The 19,304-nt window shown below is 44.5% G+C and overlaps 1 protein-coding gene across 3 annotated transcripts in view; it reads right to left on the bottom strand.

Annotated features, from left to right (window-relative positions):
• Positions 1–19,304, bottom strand: part of LOC138661950 (integrator complex subunit 6-like) — a 59,352-nt gene that overhangs the window by 14,361 nt on the left and 25,687 nt on the right. For all 3 annotated transcript variants that reach the window (XR_011317987.1, XM_069746980.1, XM_069746979.1), the window contains exons 5-16: positions 18,452–18,635; positions 17,037–17,165; positions 15,336–15,499; positions 14,363–14,515; positions 10,311–10,443; positions 10,006–10,100; positions 9,506–9,616; positions 7,594–7,809; positions 6,505–6,628; positions 6,178–6,320; positions 5,301–5,538; positions 4,771–5,154 (exon numbers count right to left, since the gene is read on the bottom strand). Coding sequence is in view for 2 of the 3 variants with exons in the window: in XM_069746980.1 (XP_069603081.1) it covers positions 4,771–5,154; positions 5,301–5,538; positions 6,178–6,320; positions 6,505–6,628; positions 7,594–7,809; positions 9,506–9,616; positions 10,006–10,100; positions 10,311–10,443; positions 14,363–14,515; positions 15,336–15,499; positions 17,037–17,165; positions 18,452–18,635 (2,074 nt within the window). In the remaining variant the exon portion in view is untranslated. The remainder of the gene's footprint in view (positions 1–4,770; positions 5,155–5,300; positions 5,539–6,177; positions 6,321–6,504; positions 6,629–7,593; positions 7,810–9,505; positions 9,617–10,005; positions 10,101–10,310; positions 10,444–14,362; positions 14,516–15,335; positions 15,500–17,036; positions 17,166–18,451; positions 18,636–19,304) is intronic.

Here is a 19,304-nt window from a genome sequence, read left to right as displayed (position 1 = left end):
CAGCTGCCAAGGCAAACAGGATCATGGGGTGCATTAAAAGAGGTCTGGATACACATGATGAGAGCATTATACTGCCTCTGTACAAATCCCTAGTTAGACCGCACATGGAGTACTGTGTCCAGTTTTGGGCACCGGTGCTCAGGAAGGATATAATGGAACTAGAGAGAGTACAAAGGAGGGCAACAAAATTAATAAAGGGGATGGGAGAACTACAATACCCAGATAGATTAGCGAAATTAGGATTATTTAGTCTAGAAAAAAGACGACTGAGGGGCGATCTAATAACCATGTATAAGTATATAAGGGGACAATACAAATATCTCGCTGAGGATCTGTTTATACCAAGGAAGGTGACGGGCACAAGGGGGCATTCTTTGCGTCTGGAGGAGAGAAGGTTTTTCCACCAACATAGAAGAGGATTCTTTACTGTTAGGGCAGTGAGAATCTGGAATTGCTTGCCTGAGGAGGTGGTGATGGCGAACTCAGTCGAGGGGTTCAAGAGAGGCCTGGATGTCTTCCTGGAGCAGAACAATATTGTATCATACAATTAGGTTCTGTAGAAGGACGTAGATCTGGGGATTTATTATGATGGAATATAGGCTGAACTGGATGGACAAATGTCTTTTTTCGGCCTTACTAACTATGTTACTATGTTACCATTACTGACCCACTGCCAAACCGGTCATGCTGAAGGATGTTGCAGGCAGCAGGTCGCTCTCCACAGTGTCTCCAGACTCAGTAAGGCTAGGTTCACACTAGCGTTGCGCCGCCCTGCGTCGGCGACGCAACGCGCGACGCACGTAAAAACGCGCGCAAACGCGTGCAAAAACGCGCGCGTTTTGCGACGCGTGCGTCGTTTTTGACGAAAATCGGACGCACAGAAAATGCTACAATGTAGCGTTTTCTTGCGTCCGACGCTAGCGTCGGAAACGACGCACGTGGCAAAAACGCCACCAAAACAACGCACGCGTCCCCTATGTTAAACATAGGGGCGCGTCGCCGCTGCGTCGCCGCTGCGTCGCCGGCGCAACAGCGACGCACATTGGCGGAACGCCAATGTGAACGTAGCCTAACATGTGCTCAGTGTGAACCTGCTTTCACCTGTGAAGAGCACAGGGCGCCAATGGCGAATTTGCCAATCCTGGTGTTCTGTGGCAAATGCCAAGTATCCTGCACAGTGTGGGCTGTGAGCACAACCATCATCTGTGGACGTCGGGCATTCAGACCATCCTCATGGAGTCGGTTTCTGACCGTTTGTGCAGACACATGCACATTTGTAGCCTGCTGGAGGTCATTTTACAGGGCTCTGGCAGTGCTCCACCTGTTCCTCCTTGCACAAAGGCGGAGGTAAGCGGTCCTGCTGCTGGGTTGTTGCCCTTCTATGGCCCCCTCCACATCTCCTGGTATACTGGCCTGTCTCCTGGTAGCGCCTCCAGTCTCTGGACACTACGCTGACAGACACAGCAAACCTTGCCACAACTTGCATTGATGTGCCATCCTGGATGAGCTGCACTACCTGAGCCACTTGTGTGGGTTGCAGAGTCCGTCTCATGCTACCACGAGTGTGAAAGCACAACCAACATTCAGAAGTGACCAAAACATCTGCCAGAAAGCATTGGTATTTAGATGTGGTCTGTGGTCCCCACCTGCAGAAACACTCCTTTATTGAGGATGTCTTGACAATTGCCAATAATTTCCATCTGTTGTCTATGCCATTTGCACAACAGCATGTGAAATTGATTGTCCATCAGTGTTGCTTCCTAAGTGGACAGTTTGATTTCACAGAAGTTTGATTTACTTGGAGTTATATTCTGTTGTTTAAGTGTTCCTTTTATTTTTTGAGCAGTGTAGACTATTTGGCAAAAAATGAGCAATTTTTAAACTTTTAGTTCATATACTCTTAAATCAGAGAGATATGTCACACAGAATAGTTAATAAATAACACATCTCACATGTCTACTTTACCCTTGCATCATTTTTTTTTAAACAATTTTTTTTGTTAGGAAGTTATAAGGGTTAGAAGTTGACCAGCCATTTCTCATTTTTCCAACAAAATTATTATTATTTTTTTTTTTAAAGGGACCACATCACATTTGAAGTGACTGAGGGGCCTATATGACAGAAAATACCCAAAAGTGACACCCTTTCTAAAAACTGTACCCCTCAAGGTGCTCAACACCACAGTCAAGAAGTTTATTAACCCTTCAGGTGCTTCACAAAAAATTACTTTAGCCTTAAACTTTTTATTTTCACAAGGGTAACGGGAGAAAATGCATCATACAATTTGTTGTGAAACTTCTCAGTAGTACGCAGATACCCAATATATGGAGGAAAACTACAGTTTGGGCGCATGGCAGGGCTCAGTTGAGAAGGAGCATCATTTGACTTTTTGAAAGCATAGTTTGCTGTAATCACTAGCGGACCCCATGTTGCGTTTGGAGAGCCCCTATGTGGAAAACACACACATATTATATATACACACATGCAATCCAAGTCAATCACACTTCTGTGAAATCAACCTGTACAGTTATAAAGGAAAAACAGATTGTGAATCAATTTCCCCTGCTATTGTGAAAATGGAACAGACAACAGGTAGAAATGACGACATGATAGGTAATTAGAAAGACAACCCCTATAAAGGAGTGGTTCTGCAGGGGATGATCACAGACCATTTCTCAGTTCTCATTCTTTTTGATTGTTTTGGTCACTTGTGCATTTTGTCATTGCTCTCACTCCTAGTGGTACTGTACAGTAGCATGAGGCAGTGTCTACCACCCACAAAAGTTGCTCAGGTAATACAGCTCATCCAGGATGGCACATTAATGTGAGCTGTGGCAGGAATGGTACCTGTGTGTGTCAGTACAGTGTCCAGAGCATGGATCAGATACGAGGAGACAGGCCAATACACCAGGAGATGTGGAGGGGGCTGTAGGAGGGAAACAACCCAGCAGCAGGACCTCTATCTCCATATTTGTGCAAGTAGGAACAGGAAGAGCAGTGCCACAGCCCTGCAAAATGACCCCCAGCAGGCCACTAACATCCATGTGCCTGCTCAAACTGTCAGAAAGACTCCATGAGGGTGCTATGAGGGCCCAACGTCCACAATGGGTGCTGGCTTACAGCCCAACAACATGCAGGGCGACGACCATTTGCCAGAGAACACCAAGATTGGCAGATTCAACATTGGCACCCTGTGCTCTTCTCAGATGAGAGCAGGTTTACACTAGGTACATGTGACAGTCTGGCGACACCGTGGCGAACATTCTGCTGCCTGCAACATCCTCCAGCATGACCGATTTGGCAGTGGTCAGTAATGGTGTGGGAAGGCATTTTTTGGAGGGCAACAGCGCTCCATGTGCTCGCCAGAGGTAGCCTGACTGCCATTAGATACCAAGATGAGATCCTCAGACCCTTTGTGAGACCATATTGCTGGTGCGGTTGGCTCTGGGTTCCTTTTGATGCATGGCAATGCTAGGCCTCATATGGCTGAAGTCTGTGTCAGCAGTTCCTGCATGATGAAGGCATTGATGCTATGGACTGGCCCACCCATTCCCCAGACCTGAATCCAAATCAAGCACATCATGTCTCGTTCCATCCTCCAACGCCACAGACTGTCCAGGAGTTGACTGATACTTTAATCCAGGTCTCGTCAGAAATCTCTCAGGAGAACATCTGTCTCCTCATCAGGAGCATGCCCAGGCGTTGTAGGGAGGTCATACAGGCACGTGGAGGCCACACACAATACTGAGCATCATTTTCTTGTCTTGAGGCATTTCCACTGAAGTTGGATCAGCCTGTAATTTGATTTTTCACTTTGATTTTGAGTATCATTCCAAATCCAGACCTCCATGGGATATTAATTTTGATTTACATTGATCATTTTTATGTTTTATTGCTCGCAGCGCATTCCACTATGTAATGAATAAAGATTATATATTTATATTCTCTATTTATATATCTATATATACACATATACATACACACACTGCTCAAAAGACTGAAGGGAATACTAAAATACCACATCTAGCTATATATACACACACACACAGTTTGATCATACGGATAGGAGACTGTACAACCAATGTTGCAGTTTATTACCTAACCTGTCAAAGTTTCACTGAGCATTAGCCCATCAGGCCCCGGCAGGATTTGATTGGCTGACACTGAATGTTAGGCCTCCGTTTGCCATTGCTACCTGTCAACACCCTGTGACGGTGCCGATGGGCTGACAAAGGGAGCAATCTCCCTTTGTCAAACTCCTCATATGCTGTGGTCACTACTGACAACTGCATCTGAGGGGTTAACGTGCTGAGATTGGAGTCTCGTCCAGTCCCAGCTTCTGCTGCGGAAGGCACATTTTCTGGGACATCCCTGGGATGTAACTGTACTTTGTCAAAAAAGAAACCTGCAATCTGGATGTACAGTTGTGCCCATTTGCAAAAAGGGGTTAATACGGTCACAGTAGCTTGAACCTGTTCACACTTGCTTCATTCTGTTAGAAGGAGCTGGTCAGTTTGTTGTCTGCCTCATTCAGTTATAAAAAAGAATGAGGAAAAAAACCAAACAGAATAAGGATGTAAAGCAAAGAAAAAAAAAAAAAACTTATAACAAGCGATGGATGTAAAGACTGAAGCTGATGTGTGAATGTACCCCAATTATCAGGTTGTTCTAGATGTCTCTATATAATCCAGACCTCCACTACAATAAAATCTACACAACTTCTCCAATTCCACTTTTCTACAGAACATTGGCTATTCTGTCCCCACTTACTTCTGCCCGGCTTTCGCACTTCTTTCATTACGCGGATCTTGATATCTGTGTTGGTTCCGTTGATGATGCTCTGCATTTCCTTCAGAGAGTTTGGCAGCGTCATACGTGATGTACATTCCCGAGTCAGGAGACAATCTTCCATAGGCACATAGTTTTCTAGAGGCGCCTTTATAAGAACGTTATTAATTGGCTTGTGGTCCATGTTGTCCTCATTCAAGCAATTAAGTTCATCAGTAACAGAATCGTAGTTATTAGGCAGCATATCCTCATCCCCCAAAGCAGCAGGAACATTTAATGGAGGCAGACCTTCCATTTGCCTTTCCACGGCCTGGCCATTGTCCGTCCTTTCTCCATTCCCTTCTGTACTCATAGTGCCGTTACCATCTGCATAAAAACACAAGATATTAAAAGGATTGTCCAGGCTTATCCTCCCCACCACATCGGGCATCAGATATGGAGAAATATGCATATCTGAATGAAGTTCCCCCTTGTCAGGATCTAATAGCAGCCGCTGTGTTTTCCTAGCTTACCTTTGTGTATGGGAATTGGCTTTATCAGGTTGTGTGACGCAGGGCTCCCAGGCCCCGCAGGGGACCCCTTCCCTCCTACATGATTGGTTATTATAGGAGGGGTCTGAGGTCTTCTTAGCAGCAAAGGAGACATACTACGCCTTCTCTTCAGCGAGGCTGGAGTGTTGGCCTCTCCAGGACGTTTAACTTTATTTTGGGGTCCAGCAACAAATTCGTCAGCTTCATCAATCATCATACCCTATAGTAAAAATGGACGGGGAGAAAAAAAAATCCAAGCATGAGAAAAATGCTGAACAAATGCCATGTAGTGGCCGTAGCCGTCCCCTTATTCATTCTAGGTGTTAATGTTAAAGTAACGTGTTTTTTTTCCAGTGAGAGCATTGACAAAGGAAGTAGGGTAACAGGAGGATTAACAGCTCAGCGGAGTGAAGGATGGACCGGAGGGTGAAATAGTGTTGGCTGGGAAGCCACGGAGAAGGATGTTACAATGTTTTTGCTGGGAGATTAAGTTATTTGCTAATACTTTGTATAGGGATACACTACTTCCATTCTGTAAGATCGGGCCCACAATGATCAGGGACTAGAATTGCGATGCAAAGCTCCGTTATACACCTACTGCGACATATCCTTTACGGTTACCACAATCTCTTCTCAGAAATGCTGTAGTGATTTGCACACACGTTGTGAACGTCATTTGCAGACTAGAGGCTGTTGTAAATGCCACCGGTATTATGGAGATTGGAGACGTCCCAATTTACTATTGGAATATTTAGTCTTATAAAATGGACAATATCCAATAATAAAGGCAATTACCTAGACAGCAGATGCAATTGCTCCTCTCTCTCACAATCACATTTTTTTTGTATGATCACATTACCTTTTTATCCTGTTTAAATGGATTTCCGAATGTGTGAAGCCTCTTCGGTTGATCTGGATCAATCTCTCGCAGAGGGGAAGGCATAAGTTTCAAGTATTCTTGGTAGTTGCCCATCTGAGCCACTGGAACACTGTGCAAACAATCTGCAAATCCGGATAAGGGACACAAATTTAATCATCCGACAACGGATTTTGCACACAGATACAATTTCTTCATGCAATAATTGACAAAACATAATAAAAATTCTAGATTTTATTTTTGAAAATTACAAAATATTTTGTACCATGATGAAAGAGCAAGAAGGATAGAATGAAGACAATACCGTACCTTCATCCTGCCCAACGATCAGTTTATGAGTTTTCAGTAAATTGGTCCTCATCCTCGTCAACTGATCTAAAAGATTCCTACGAGGAATGTCATAGGCATTTCTGTAAGTTTGGGGCTTCAGATCCTAGTGAAAGGAGAAAAAAAAAAAGTTAGAGCAAGTAAAAATGTACAATTCCAAATTATTATTATTATTATACATTTTTATAGCGCCATTTATTCCATGGCGCTTTACATGTGAATACGGGGCAAATATAGACAAATACATTAAACATGAGCAGATAACAAGGCACACGAGTACATAAGGAGGGAGGACCCTGCCCGCGAGGGCTCACAGTCTGCAGGGGGTGGGTGAGGATACACTAGGAGAGGGAAGAGCTGGCTGTGCGGCTGTTCAGTAGGTTGAGGATCACTGCAGGCTGTAGGCTTGTCGGAAGAGATGAGTCTTCAGGTTCTTTTTGAAGGTTTCTATGGTAGGCGCAAGTCTGATGTGTTGGGGTAGAGAGTTCCAGAGTATGGGGGAAGCACGGGAGAAGTCTTGGATGCGGTTATGGGAAGAAGAGATGAGAGGGGAGTAGAGAAGGAGGTCTTGGGAGGATCGGAGGTCGCGTGTAGGTAGGTACCGGGAGACCATGTCACAGATGTATGGAGGAGACAGGTTGTGGATGGCTTTGTATGTCAGTGTGAGGGTTTTGAACTGGAGTCTCTGGGCGATAGGAAGCCAGTGAAGGGCTTGACACAGGGGAGAGGCTGGGGAATAGCGGGGGGACAGGTGGATTAGTCGGGCAGCAGAGTGTAGGATGGATTGGAGTGGTGCCAGAGTGCTAGAGGGGAGTCCAGAGAGTAGGAGGTTGCAGTAGTCGAGGCAAATGTTAAAGCATGAATTATTGCAGCCCCTATGGTTGTTCAATTCATCCATTTCTAAGCTACAAGTATGGGAACACAAACATTACAGATAAATACAGCAAAGGTCATCTCAGATTAGATACACTGAAGATCAGAGCTAACCCTCATACTCTGGCAGACAGTGTGCAGAAACTACATGGCATTAGACCATGCTTGATACAGAACAAATCCGCTTTCTTGTCTTACCTTATTTAATAGGCCAATCTGAAAACCAGGGAACTCCTTGACATTCATCTCCAGCAGTCGTATAGGGGTTTCTCCAGAGATTCCCTGCAGCAGCTGCTTGAAGTGTCGGTTGTGAACTAAAGACAGTCTTGTGGAGTTATTTTTCACTTTAATTCCCGTCTCCTGCGGGACCTTCTTTCCAACAGATGCAATTATTCTTTCTGACTCCATTTTGGTCTAGAATATACAAAGAATTATGAGCGAGAGGGCACACTTGGAGGAAAGACAATCACAACGGCCTGAACAAGCAGAGATGAATGAAGTACAGCCAATGTCGGCATCAATCACAGGGGACAACGCTAACGTACAGCAGAGTGAAGGCATCAGGAAGGCTGGCGTACCAGATTACATACACCGAGTAACAAATGTATGGCCTCAGTCACACATCAGTATCTGTATGCCGGGAGCAGGAGTCTCCAGAACACAGAACAGCTGCTCGGTTATTGTCCGCAGTGCCGCTGTTGGGACATTAGCGCTGCAGACAATAACAGACATCGGGGAGCACCGGTGAAGACTGCAGCCGGGGACAATCAAGGTGAAAACCCCTAAAATAAATGGTGATCTGGGAGTGTGAAGATTGAATTATTGCAATGACCTCAGTTCATTTATGCAATTTAGCCACCTTTACTTAATTGTACTGGTAACATTCCTAAGGGTATTCTCGCCAATGGCATTTATTGCCTACTAGCAACATACCCGCGCCATCGCTTGAAGAAAATGATGTGTTAAATTGTTGGTTACGCTTGCCAATGTTAAATTTTAAGCTTCACCCTGAAGAAGGTGACGTCTTCAGCGTTTAAAATTTGCTTTTTTTTTTCTCTTAACTCTTCTGTTTTCCTAGTTTGGTGTTAACAGGTAAACTTTGTTGCATGACCCTGTTCGTGTATTCCGTCCATTTTGCCTTTTATAACTTTCAGAGCAAGCGACACAGCAGGTCAAGAAGAACTAATATTCTTGGCCTTCAGCTCGATCTTGAGCCAAGGCGACTTGATGGATGAAAGCTCTGTAGGAAGATCAATCTATTACAAGCCTAGATAGGTCACCAGGGTCTTCTAAGCCATTATATTTATTGTATCAAGCCATCTGGCTGCTGGTCTTCTATGTCTTGTTCCTTTAATTTTTCTGACCATAATGTCCTTCTCCAATCATCGCTCTCTTCATATGTGTTCAAAGTAGGCAAGTTGTAGCTTGGTGATCCTTGCTTCAAGTCACATGTCTGGCTTGATTTGTTCCAAAATTGATCTATTTGTTCTTCTTGCCAACCATGATATTGATAACATCCTTCTCAGCACCACATTTTGAAGTCTTTGATTCTTCTGTATTGTTTCTTTATCATCCAGGTTTCACATCCATATGTTACTACAGTAAAGACCAAACTATGTAAGAGCTGTGTCTTTGTCACCAGTGAAATGTTCCTCGATTTGAATACCTTGTCCTGTGACTTCATTGTTGATTTGCCCATAGCTATTCTATTTATTTTCGGTGTCGTCACGGAATCTTGAGTGATCATTTATCCGTGTAGGTTGAAGTCCTCTACAACTCCTAGTTCGTCGCCATCCATCTCAAATGTTTCCTGGTCGTACCTGGCAGTAGTCAGTATCTTTGTCTTCTTATGTAGTAGCAGTCCCATGTTCCATCTTGACCTTCCAGGATAACTCCTTAATTCCATCTACACCTGTTGCCATCATACTACATTTATAAACTTGAGGCATTTGCCATTATTACATTTACTACATTTTGGGATAGAATCTTGGAGATGGGAATACCCTTTAAGGCCCACCACACAATACAAGATGCACCTACTTACAAAGACGGACTATATAATGAGACAGATCCAACTATAACGGTGCAATAAGGACTGGTGAATGGTTACCTGTTGGCTAAGCTTCTTTAGATACGAAATGACACTATAACTAAGACCACAGTCTAAGTTGTCAGATATTATGGTCGGTGCTCCCATCATTCTCAAGGCTTTCTTTAATGGCTAAAAGGGAATAAAAAAGTTATAAAAAAAAAAAATAAAAATAAAAATGCACAATTAAAAACGAATTCTTATGTATAATCATGTGCTGCTGTACAGTGCTCTGTTCAGTGTTGTGTTAAGGAGGATATTCTCAATACTACAAGAATCATCAGTAACGCCAATGTCAGCCGTAAAGGATTTGTAGTAACATTTTCTGCAACAGCTTTGACGATTTCAGTAGGTAGAAACGCATACGCATGCTGCAGAATAACCCTGTATGGAATAGCTCATCAGCCAAAGAAATGTCTGCAATGCGAGAATCTATTCCAAGAGGAGCAGTCGAGCACCGGACTAACAGCATTATAGACCCTAGGAAACAACATTGTGCCACCAAGAATGCCAGGGCTTACCAAGAGGAAATAGGGTGGCATGGTTTTCAGGTAGCTATCAAAGGACTGACGCCATTTCAGCGTAGGCTTCAGTTTGTGCAGCTTGAACAAGTCGTCTGTAAAATCAAGTGAAATTAATGCCTGTAAGATCACCAGTATAAAATGAAAGTGAAATACTGCTGGGAAAAAAGTGACGTCAATGTAAGGAAAAGTAATAAGATATATATATATATATATATATATATATATATATATATATATATATATATATATATATATATATATATCTAGTGAGCGATGGCGGAGCACGGACCGTGCCGACTCACCAAGTAAAGGAAGTAACACCGGATAGTTGTATGGCATGACAAACAGGTTCACACAGGTAAGAGTGGTGCTCGCCTTCAGATACCCGAACGGCTGGCCAATTTCACTGTATTTCCCACTACTGCTCACAAACACCTGTAACAGGAACATGGGGGAAAAATAGATATGGATGTAAATAGAAAGTTCCAAAGAACAGAAACTCACATCACAACGTGCACAAGAAGCCCCAGACCTTATAATGAATCATTACATACAGATCCTGGATCCTTCTGTATCATCATCACTGACCATTACATCAGGACTGCAGCTTATCAACACACCAAACCCCAAGATACCGCGCATCTAATCTACAGGCCCCAAGATTACAGTGCATCCAATCTACAGGCTCTAAGCTTACCGCACACAGTGCATCTAATCTACAGGCCCTAAGCGTACGACGTACAGTGCATCTAATCTACAGGCCCTAAGCTTACCGCGCACAGTGCATCTAATCTACAGGCCCTAAGCGTACCACGTACAGTGCATCTAATCTACAGGCTCTAAGCTTACCGCACACAGTGCATCTAATCTACAGGCCCTAAGCTTACCATGCACAGTGCATCTAATCTACAGGCCCTAAGCGTACCACGTACAGTGCATCTAATCTACAGGCCCTAAAGGCCCCTTCACATTAAGCGACGCTGCAGCGATACAGACAACGATCCGGATCGCTGCAGCGTTGCTGTTTGGTCGCTGGAGAGCTGTCACACAGACAGCTCTCCAGTGACCAACGATCCCGAAGTCCCCGGGTAACCAGGGTATACATCAGGTTACTAAGCGCAGGGCCGCGCTTAGTAACCCGATGTTTACCCTGGTTACCAGCGTAAAAGTAAAAAAAAAAAAAAAAAAAAAAACACTACCTACTTACCTACCGCTGTCTGTCCCCGGCGCTCTGCTTCTCTGCACTCCTTCTGCACTGGCTGTGAGCACAGCGGCAGGAAAGCAGAGCGGTGACGTCACCGCTCTGCTTTCCGGCTGACCGACGCTCACAGCCAGTACAGGAGGAGTGCAGAGCACAGCGCCGGGGACAGACAGCGGTAGGTAAGTATGTAGTGTTTGTTTTTTTTTTACTTTTACGCTGGTAACCAGGGTAAACATCGGGTTACTAAGCGCGGCCCTGCACTTAGTAACCCGATGTTTACCCTGGTTACCAGTGAAGACATCGCTGGATCGGTGTCACACATGCCGATCCAGCGATGTCCACGGGAGATCCAGCGACGAAATAAAGTTCTGGACTTTGTTCAGCGACCAACGATCTCCCAGCAGGGGCCTGATCGTTGGTCGCTGTCACACATAACGATTTCCTTAACGATATCGTTGCTACGTCACAAAAAGCAACGATATCGTTAACGATATCGTTATGTGTGAAGGTACCTTAAGCTTACCACGTACAGTGCATCTAATCTACAGGCCCTAAACTTACAGCGCATCTAATCTACTAAGATTACATAGTAAAACTAATATACTAAGATTACATAGTAAAACTAACAACTTCATTAGAAGGGTGCACACCACTCCTGCCACGTAATAAATTTGGCACATTTTTAGACTGCCTGAAAGTTAGAAAATAAGACACAAATTGTGACATTCTCTGGAGTAACACTTTGGAAATCAGCTTATCTATAAATCTGGTCCTACACATTCATTTTTTTTGCACCTGTCAGCAGAAATTTTTTTTTTTCACATATTTGCTGCAAAAACTCAAACTGCTTAAGGGTATGTGCACACGTATTCTTGGCCACTGCGGATTTTTCCGCAGCAGATTTGATAAATCTGCAGGGCAAAAACGCGTTTTTGCTGCAGATTTATCGCGGTTTTACAACTGCAGTTTTCCATAAGGGCAGCTGTAAAACCGCAGAAAGAAGTGACATGCTGCGGAATGTAAACCGTTGCGTTTCCGCGCGTTTTTTCCGCAGCATGTGCACAGCGTTTTGTTTCCCATAGGTTTACATTGAACTGTAAACTCATGGGAAACAGCTGCGGATCCGCAGCGTTTTCCGCATCGTGTGCACATACCCCAAGTGTTCGCGCAAAAGGCTACATGAAGCAGCGATATGAGTGCAGTCATCATAACTTCATGACTAGGAACATTTTTTTTTTTTTAGTGAATTTATTTCAGGTATTGCATTGTTCTGACATTTTTCTTGGCACATTTCATACCTTGTGTCTGCATACCTAGTCATACAGCTCCCTGCCAGTACCACTGCTGACTGGCTGCACTGTGTCTGGTTCATTTGTGGTGGGGTTCTTGACCTGACCATGGGTTTGGTTACTATTTATATATTTGAGCAGCTTAAATGTATGCTTTTTACTTAAAATTATTCTTGGGCCTTGAGGAATGATGTAGACAATATTTAAGAGGTGCAGTATACACCATAACGTGGTTAGGTACACTGACATTTTATGCAGGGAAGGTTTAAGTAGATATCCTTCACATCTCCCTGCTCTGCTGTGGCAGCGCAAGAACTCCCCGAGCGTCTAGTGATGAGCGAATATACTCGTTACTCGATTTCGGTTGCCAGGGAATCCCCACATGTAATCAAGCTGGCTAACAGATGTAAATCATTCAGCTGCGGCAAGAAAAACTAAATCTCTGAGCACTAAAAAATACTCGGAGGACCTCCAAGCGTGCTCGAGAAATCTAGAGTATATTCGCTCATCACTACTAGTGACTTATTTCAGTACATTCAGCTGGTCTTTGTCACAGATGGAGGATCAGTCAGTTGTGCATGTTGTCTTTTTTAAATGCTTTATTTATTGGTTTTGTGATGTTGACTTGGACTCCAATGTCTCCGTTGTGCCAGCCTTGCCTTTCTCTGCCTCCAGGACAAGCCGTGCAGAATAAAGAAGGTGACAGATTCCCTTTTGCGCAGGTAATAAAAAAGGAACCTGTTCGTAAATTCCTACTGCCTAAAACAATGAGCAGTGTGCACCAGATCCTGGCTGCATGAATGCAACCAGGTATTGTTCTCCAGCAAAGAAAGCATAGTCTGAAGAACAGGCAGGAGACCATAGTCAAACTAGACTTGTCCAGAGTCACCACAGCTGGCTTCTTTAAGCTGCAGGTGATGGACAGGTCTTTACCCATGTGCACAGATGGGAGAGACTTGTCAATCATCTTGAGTGGTAGGGAATGCCAAACTATATTTTCTCTACTGAAGAGTTTTGTAGAAAACCATACCTGGCGGCAATCGTGCAGCCAGGCCCGAATTCATGCTACCCGTGATCTGGGCAGCATAAATTGACTGGCAAGTTCCTTTTAAAGCATCGTACGCTTACACCACTTTCTGTGTAGACAATCTTTATATTAAACTGCTAAGGGGATGCTTAAAAGGTTTGGTTTCATTTTGAAAGTTATCGTCAATCCATGAGATAGGTGATAACGTACTGAGTGCTCATACCTAGGTCTAGACTGAACAGCTCAGGGTCTCAGGAGAGAGCAGAGACTTTTTTTTTTTACACCTACTATCGGCTTGTAATGGTGGGGCTTACACCCACGATACTGGGTCCTGCAATCAAACAATAAAGAAATTGGCAGAGATTCATCAAGGCAGGCAATTTTCTCACCGGTCTTAAAGAAGGGGTGAGGTACGGTCAGACGCTCCTTCTCCATGAAGAGGTCAGGGACTGGAGTGATATTTTCTGGCGCAGCGACCACCACAGCTCATCATGAATTAGACCAGCTGTGGAGTCATGCCACCACTCTGACCCGTGACAAAAAACACACTACACTAGAACTTATAACATTTTGACGCAATTTTGAGTTGAATCAAAATTTTCTAACTAAGCTTTTATGACACTTTTTGGTGTAAAAGCTTTGATGAATTGGGTCCATAATGTTTAGAGGATTTGTACCAAGCTTATAACTAACTGTTAGAAATAAAAACTCACCAACAGGCTTAAATATTACACAATTGCCACATTTTACAGAGTGAAACACCAGCACATCAGCCGCGGTTCTTGTCATTCCCCCCAGCTTGCCCACTCAAGTATTTCGATGCCAGGTTGCACTGACCTGCCAGCAGGTTTGAGGAGACTTTCGTTCCAGAATATACTGTGTCAGCGGAGACGGCTCGAGCTCGTACTTGTCAAAAGGCAGCTTATCAATGACCATCGGCTCACAGTCCACACAGGAGAACTTCACCACAGGATGGGATGTGCGTGGGGGCTGAAAAGGAAGATACTACATGAGTGCAAAGACCCCATCATCAGAGTCTAGTGACTAACTGCACAAACATATACACATATGCAAGGTGTGAGCATGGCCCAATACGTCTCACAAATCCTCTGTAGTCTGCTACACTACGTCAGTATGGATGCACTTGTCACCCCACCAAGTTTGTATAGACTTTGCACGGCCAACGATGGCTGTATACTGTGGCTACATCGCCACAAAGGACAATGGCATGGAGTCACATTGTAACATGCAAGGTACCATGAAAAGCAAGGTGCAAAACATATGAATGGCTTTGGTTTAAACCTTTGTAGGAGCAAATGTCAAGAATCCCCAGAATTAGGTCTTTATAGCAAAATCATTACAGCAATAAAATATGAAGAGGATTTAAAAGTAGAAGAGAAAATTGCAGAACTTTTTATTATAGAGTGATGAAAGGGGTTGTACGTTATAAAGCTTTCACCTAACTGCAGGATGGGTGTAAGGTATTAATCAGAGGGAACGCTGGCACCCGCATTGACAGAATCGGGACATTTTATCAGTGAAAGAATAGGGCGCCAATGCACATGCCCAACCGCCGCGCTATTCATTCCACATGGGGCTGCCGAGCGTGGGGGGTTCAGCCTTTTCCGGCAGCCCCATACAGAATGAACGGGCTATGCTTTTCTGTAACTAAGATAATTCCCAAGTTCCCCAATTTGCCGACTGGTTCAGGTCCCAGTTGTGGATAGGTGGTAACTTGCTTTAATCGAACACATTTAACTGGAAAATCCCTTGCCCACGGTAAAGGATGTGACATAATGAGTGCACTTACCAACGTTGGAGAGTTCTGATCGGGCCAGAAGGACTCTGGAATTGGCCAATGTCCAACAGGAACACCGGTTTTTGGATTTGGCCGCACATAGATCAGTTTATGACAACTGTGCCATGCTAGTGGAGCAAAAGAATTAGTGGGCCTGAGGGAATCCGGAAGAACATCTAGAGAAAACAAAAGAACAAAATATTTGGTGGATTTAAAACAATGGCGAACAAATGGCCTGATGAAACCATGTAGGAGAGGCTCAGTGAGCGTCTTAGCAGGCGCAGGTTGTGGTCTCGGTCTCCTGATGGGCTGTGAATTTGATGTCCCTGCTCTATTATCGGATACTGTATATACTCGAGTATAAGCCGTCCCCCCTAATTTTGCCACAAAAAAAATGGGAAAACTTAATGACTCGAGTATAAGCCTAGGGTGAGAAATGCAGCAGCTACCGGTAAATGTCAAAAGTAAAAATAGATACCAATAAAAGTTAAATTAATTGAGACATCAGTAGATTGTATTTTTGAATATCCATATTGAATCAGGAGCCCCATATAATGCTCCATAAAGTTTATGATGGCCCCATAAGATGCTCCATATTAAAATATGCCCCATATAATCCTGCATAAAGGTTAATAATGGCCCCATAAGATGCTCCATAGACACATTTGCCCAATATAATTCTGCACAAATGTTGATTATGGCCCCATAAGATGCTCCATAAAGATATTTGCCCCCCATATAGTGCTGCACAAACCTTGATTATGGCCCCATAAGATGCTCCATACAGACACTTGCCCCATATAGTGCTGCACAAACGTTATGGCCCTATAGATGCTCCACACAGACACTTGCCCTATTTGCTGTTGCTGCGATTAAAAAAAAAAAAAAAAAAAAATCACATAACTCTGTCACTCAGGCTCCCGGCACTTTCAATATTCACCTGACTTCATTCCGGCGCCACTCCATCTTCAGCATCTTCTGCATTGATGTTCAGGCAGAGGGCGCGCCCTAACCACGTCATCGAGCCCTCTGACCTGAGCGTCACTGCAGAAGACTCTGAAGACGGAACGGTGCCCGGAACGGGGAGCAGGTGGATATCGCGCAGCACAGCGCTCCCCCTCCCCGTTATACTCACCTGCTCCTGGCACAGTGCAGTCCCTGGTTCCCCGGCAGCTTCTTCCTGTACCAAGCGGTCACATGGTACCGCTCATTACAGTAATGAATATGCAGCTCCACCCCTATGGGAGGTGGAGCCGCATATTCATTACTGTAATGAGCTGTACCATGTGACCGCTCGGTACAGGAAAAAGCTGGGGCGCCGGGGACCGCACCAGGAGCAGGTGAGTATAATTAGACAGCCCCCACTCCCCCTCCCCTGTCGACCCCTGGGTATGTCTCGAGTATTAACCGAGAGGGGGACTTTCAGCCTCCAAAAAATGGGCTGAAAATCTCGGCTTATACTCGAGTATATACGGTAATTTGGAACGACGGCCATTTGCCTATTTAGAATTAAAGTTTGCTTACATGGAGCTATGGATGTCCTGTAATGCACACATCCCTGACATGGCTCACAGCAAAGCCTCTACTGCTACACATCGTACTGAGCAGAAGTAGACACCAGCAGTGGTCCCTGGGTGACATGGTCCCTACTGAAGCAAGGATTTCCCTTTTGTGTCGTTCAATAGATGGTACCCAAAGTCACAGCATGTTTACCTTCACCATTTGGCGTAGGGTCAGGACCACTCTTCTCAAAGTTGATCACAACACCGCTCTGAACTTTCTGGACTAAAGACTCCAAACATTGGTTCAACATCCTCTGTGTCCTGACGCAGTATGAACGGCCTGCAATGAGAACACAATTCCCATTATTAGTTATTATTGTTGAAGAAAAAGTCCATGCAAGAATGAAAGGAGGTTGAACTATAGGCTTTAGTGTGAGGCAACAGAATAGCCTTTAGGACTCATTCACACTTCCGAGTGTCATATACATGTTTCACCCAGTTTATTATGCGGACAGAACATGTCCCCATTTTAGGCTACTTTCCCACTAGAGTCGGAATCTCCCCGTCGCAATGCGTCGGGCAGAGATTCCGACGCTAGCGTTTGACGCACTGCACAACGGGTGCAGCGGATGCATTTCTCCGGCGCATCCGCTGCCCCATTGTGAGGTGCGGGGAGGTAGGGGCGGAGTTCCGGCCGCACATGCGCGGTCGGCAAAAGCGGTCCATCAGGAGCAAAAACGTTACATGTAACGTTTTTTGCTCCCGGCGGTCCGCCACAACACGGCGCAACCGTCGCACGACGGTTGCGACGTGTGGCAAAGCATCGCAATGCGTCGCTAATGTTAATCTATGGGGCAAAAACGCATCCTGCAAACAACTTTGCAGGATGCGTTTTTTTCCATAAACGACGCATTGCGACGTCTGGCAAAAAACGCCAGTGTGAAAGTAGCCTTAGTCTACAGGCCTTTCCACATCTCAGGTTGTTGGGGGTGGGGCAATACTTAGCAAAAACTTGGACCAAACGCAGTAAGGTGCATAATTTGCAAATCAAACCTGCTTATTTAAGAAGGTATTGAACCTAAGAAAAAAAAAAAAAAAAACACAGGGAGGTGCCATCCATGTGGTGTCCATTTATGACTTATTAAAGCCAAGATAAGCCTGGGAAGCCATCAGTAATGTTTGCCTTTATATGACAGTCACAATGATGAAAATAAAATTATTTTTGCTTAAGAAAAAAACAACAAAACTAAATTCAGCCTAAGTATTAGAGAAAAATGGGAATTTTCTCTGAGAATTCAATCATAGCTACCATAAACACATTTTCAACACAATTCAAATGCAATTTTTCATCATTACAGCTGTATCGAGACACCCATGCAACACTAAGGTTAGGGGTGAATGAAGTTTCGTGGACGCTCGGCACAGGATTGCAATGCTGCACTGATTGAATCACACCTAATGAATATGATGGGGCAGAAATCCAGCAATTCGGCAGCGGTAACGTGCTGGTCACCACATGACCGCTTTCACCATAGGGGTCAGTGATCTCTTTGTGTGGCCCCTAAATAAAGGGCATCAGTACAGCTTGTAATAAGTTTTCTGAGATAAGCAGAACGAGCATCCTACCTCCTGTGACTTCACACATCTGAGCAACAGAAGAGTCATCCGACGGCACACTCCCAACCTGCTCCGGCTCTGCAGACAAAGCTCCTGGAAGCCGAAGTACAAGCGCAAACAGCCTCTGATCCCACCGGAAGGGCTCTTTTGTAAGCTCACTTCCGGGCAATGGAGAGTTTAGGGGAAGATGGAGCTGAAGAGAAAAAAAAAAAAAAAAAAAAAGATAAATAAATGGAGAACAGTTTAAGCAACTGAATTTTAAAGGGACTCTGTCACCTGAATTTGGAGGGAACAATCTTCAGCCGTAGGGGCGGGGTTTTCGGGTGTTTGATTCACCCTTTCCTTACCAGCTGGCTGCATGCTGGCGGCAATATTGGATTGAAGTTCATTCTCTGTCCTCCGTAGTACACGCCTGCACAAGGTAATCTTGCATTGCGCAGGCGTGTACTATGGAGGACAGAGAATGAACTTCAATCCAATATTGCAGCCAGCGGGTAAGGAAAGGGTGAATCAAACACCCAAAAACTCCGCCCCTATGGCTAAAGATTGTTCCCTCCAAATTCAGGTGACAGAGTCCCTTTAAATCCGGAAAAGTCTCAATCAACGCCTAAAACAATTATACACAAGGTGCCTGTAATAGCAATGACTACTATGCGGATTTCTGTGGCTTGCCACAGCCCATACATAAGAGGAGACCATCAATAAAAATGGAAAAAAAGTCTGGAAACCACATGGATGGTTAATAATCACAATAAACAGAAGACTACTAACCCCTGTTAAGGCAGCGCAGCCAGATCCGGTGGCCTGCGCTGGGATTGTATGTGGCTGGCTCTTCTTACATCAGATTGCCAAGGACTGTGAT

Source organism: Ranitomeya imitator, chromosome 2 (assembly GCF_032444005.1).
Source record: "Ranitomeya imitator isolate aRanImi1 chromosome 2, aRanImi1.pri, whole genome shotgun sequence".
Taxonomy (NCBI): domain Eukaryota; kingdom Metazoa; phylum Chordata; class Amphibia; order Anura; family Dendrobatidae; genus Ranitomeya; species Ranitomeya imitator.
The sequence above is the reverse complement of the archived record's forward strand: the minus strand, read 5'-3'. Positions and strand labels throughout refer to the sequence as shown.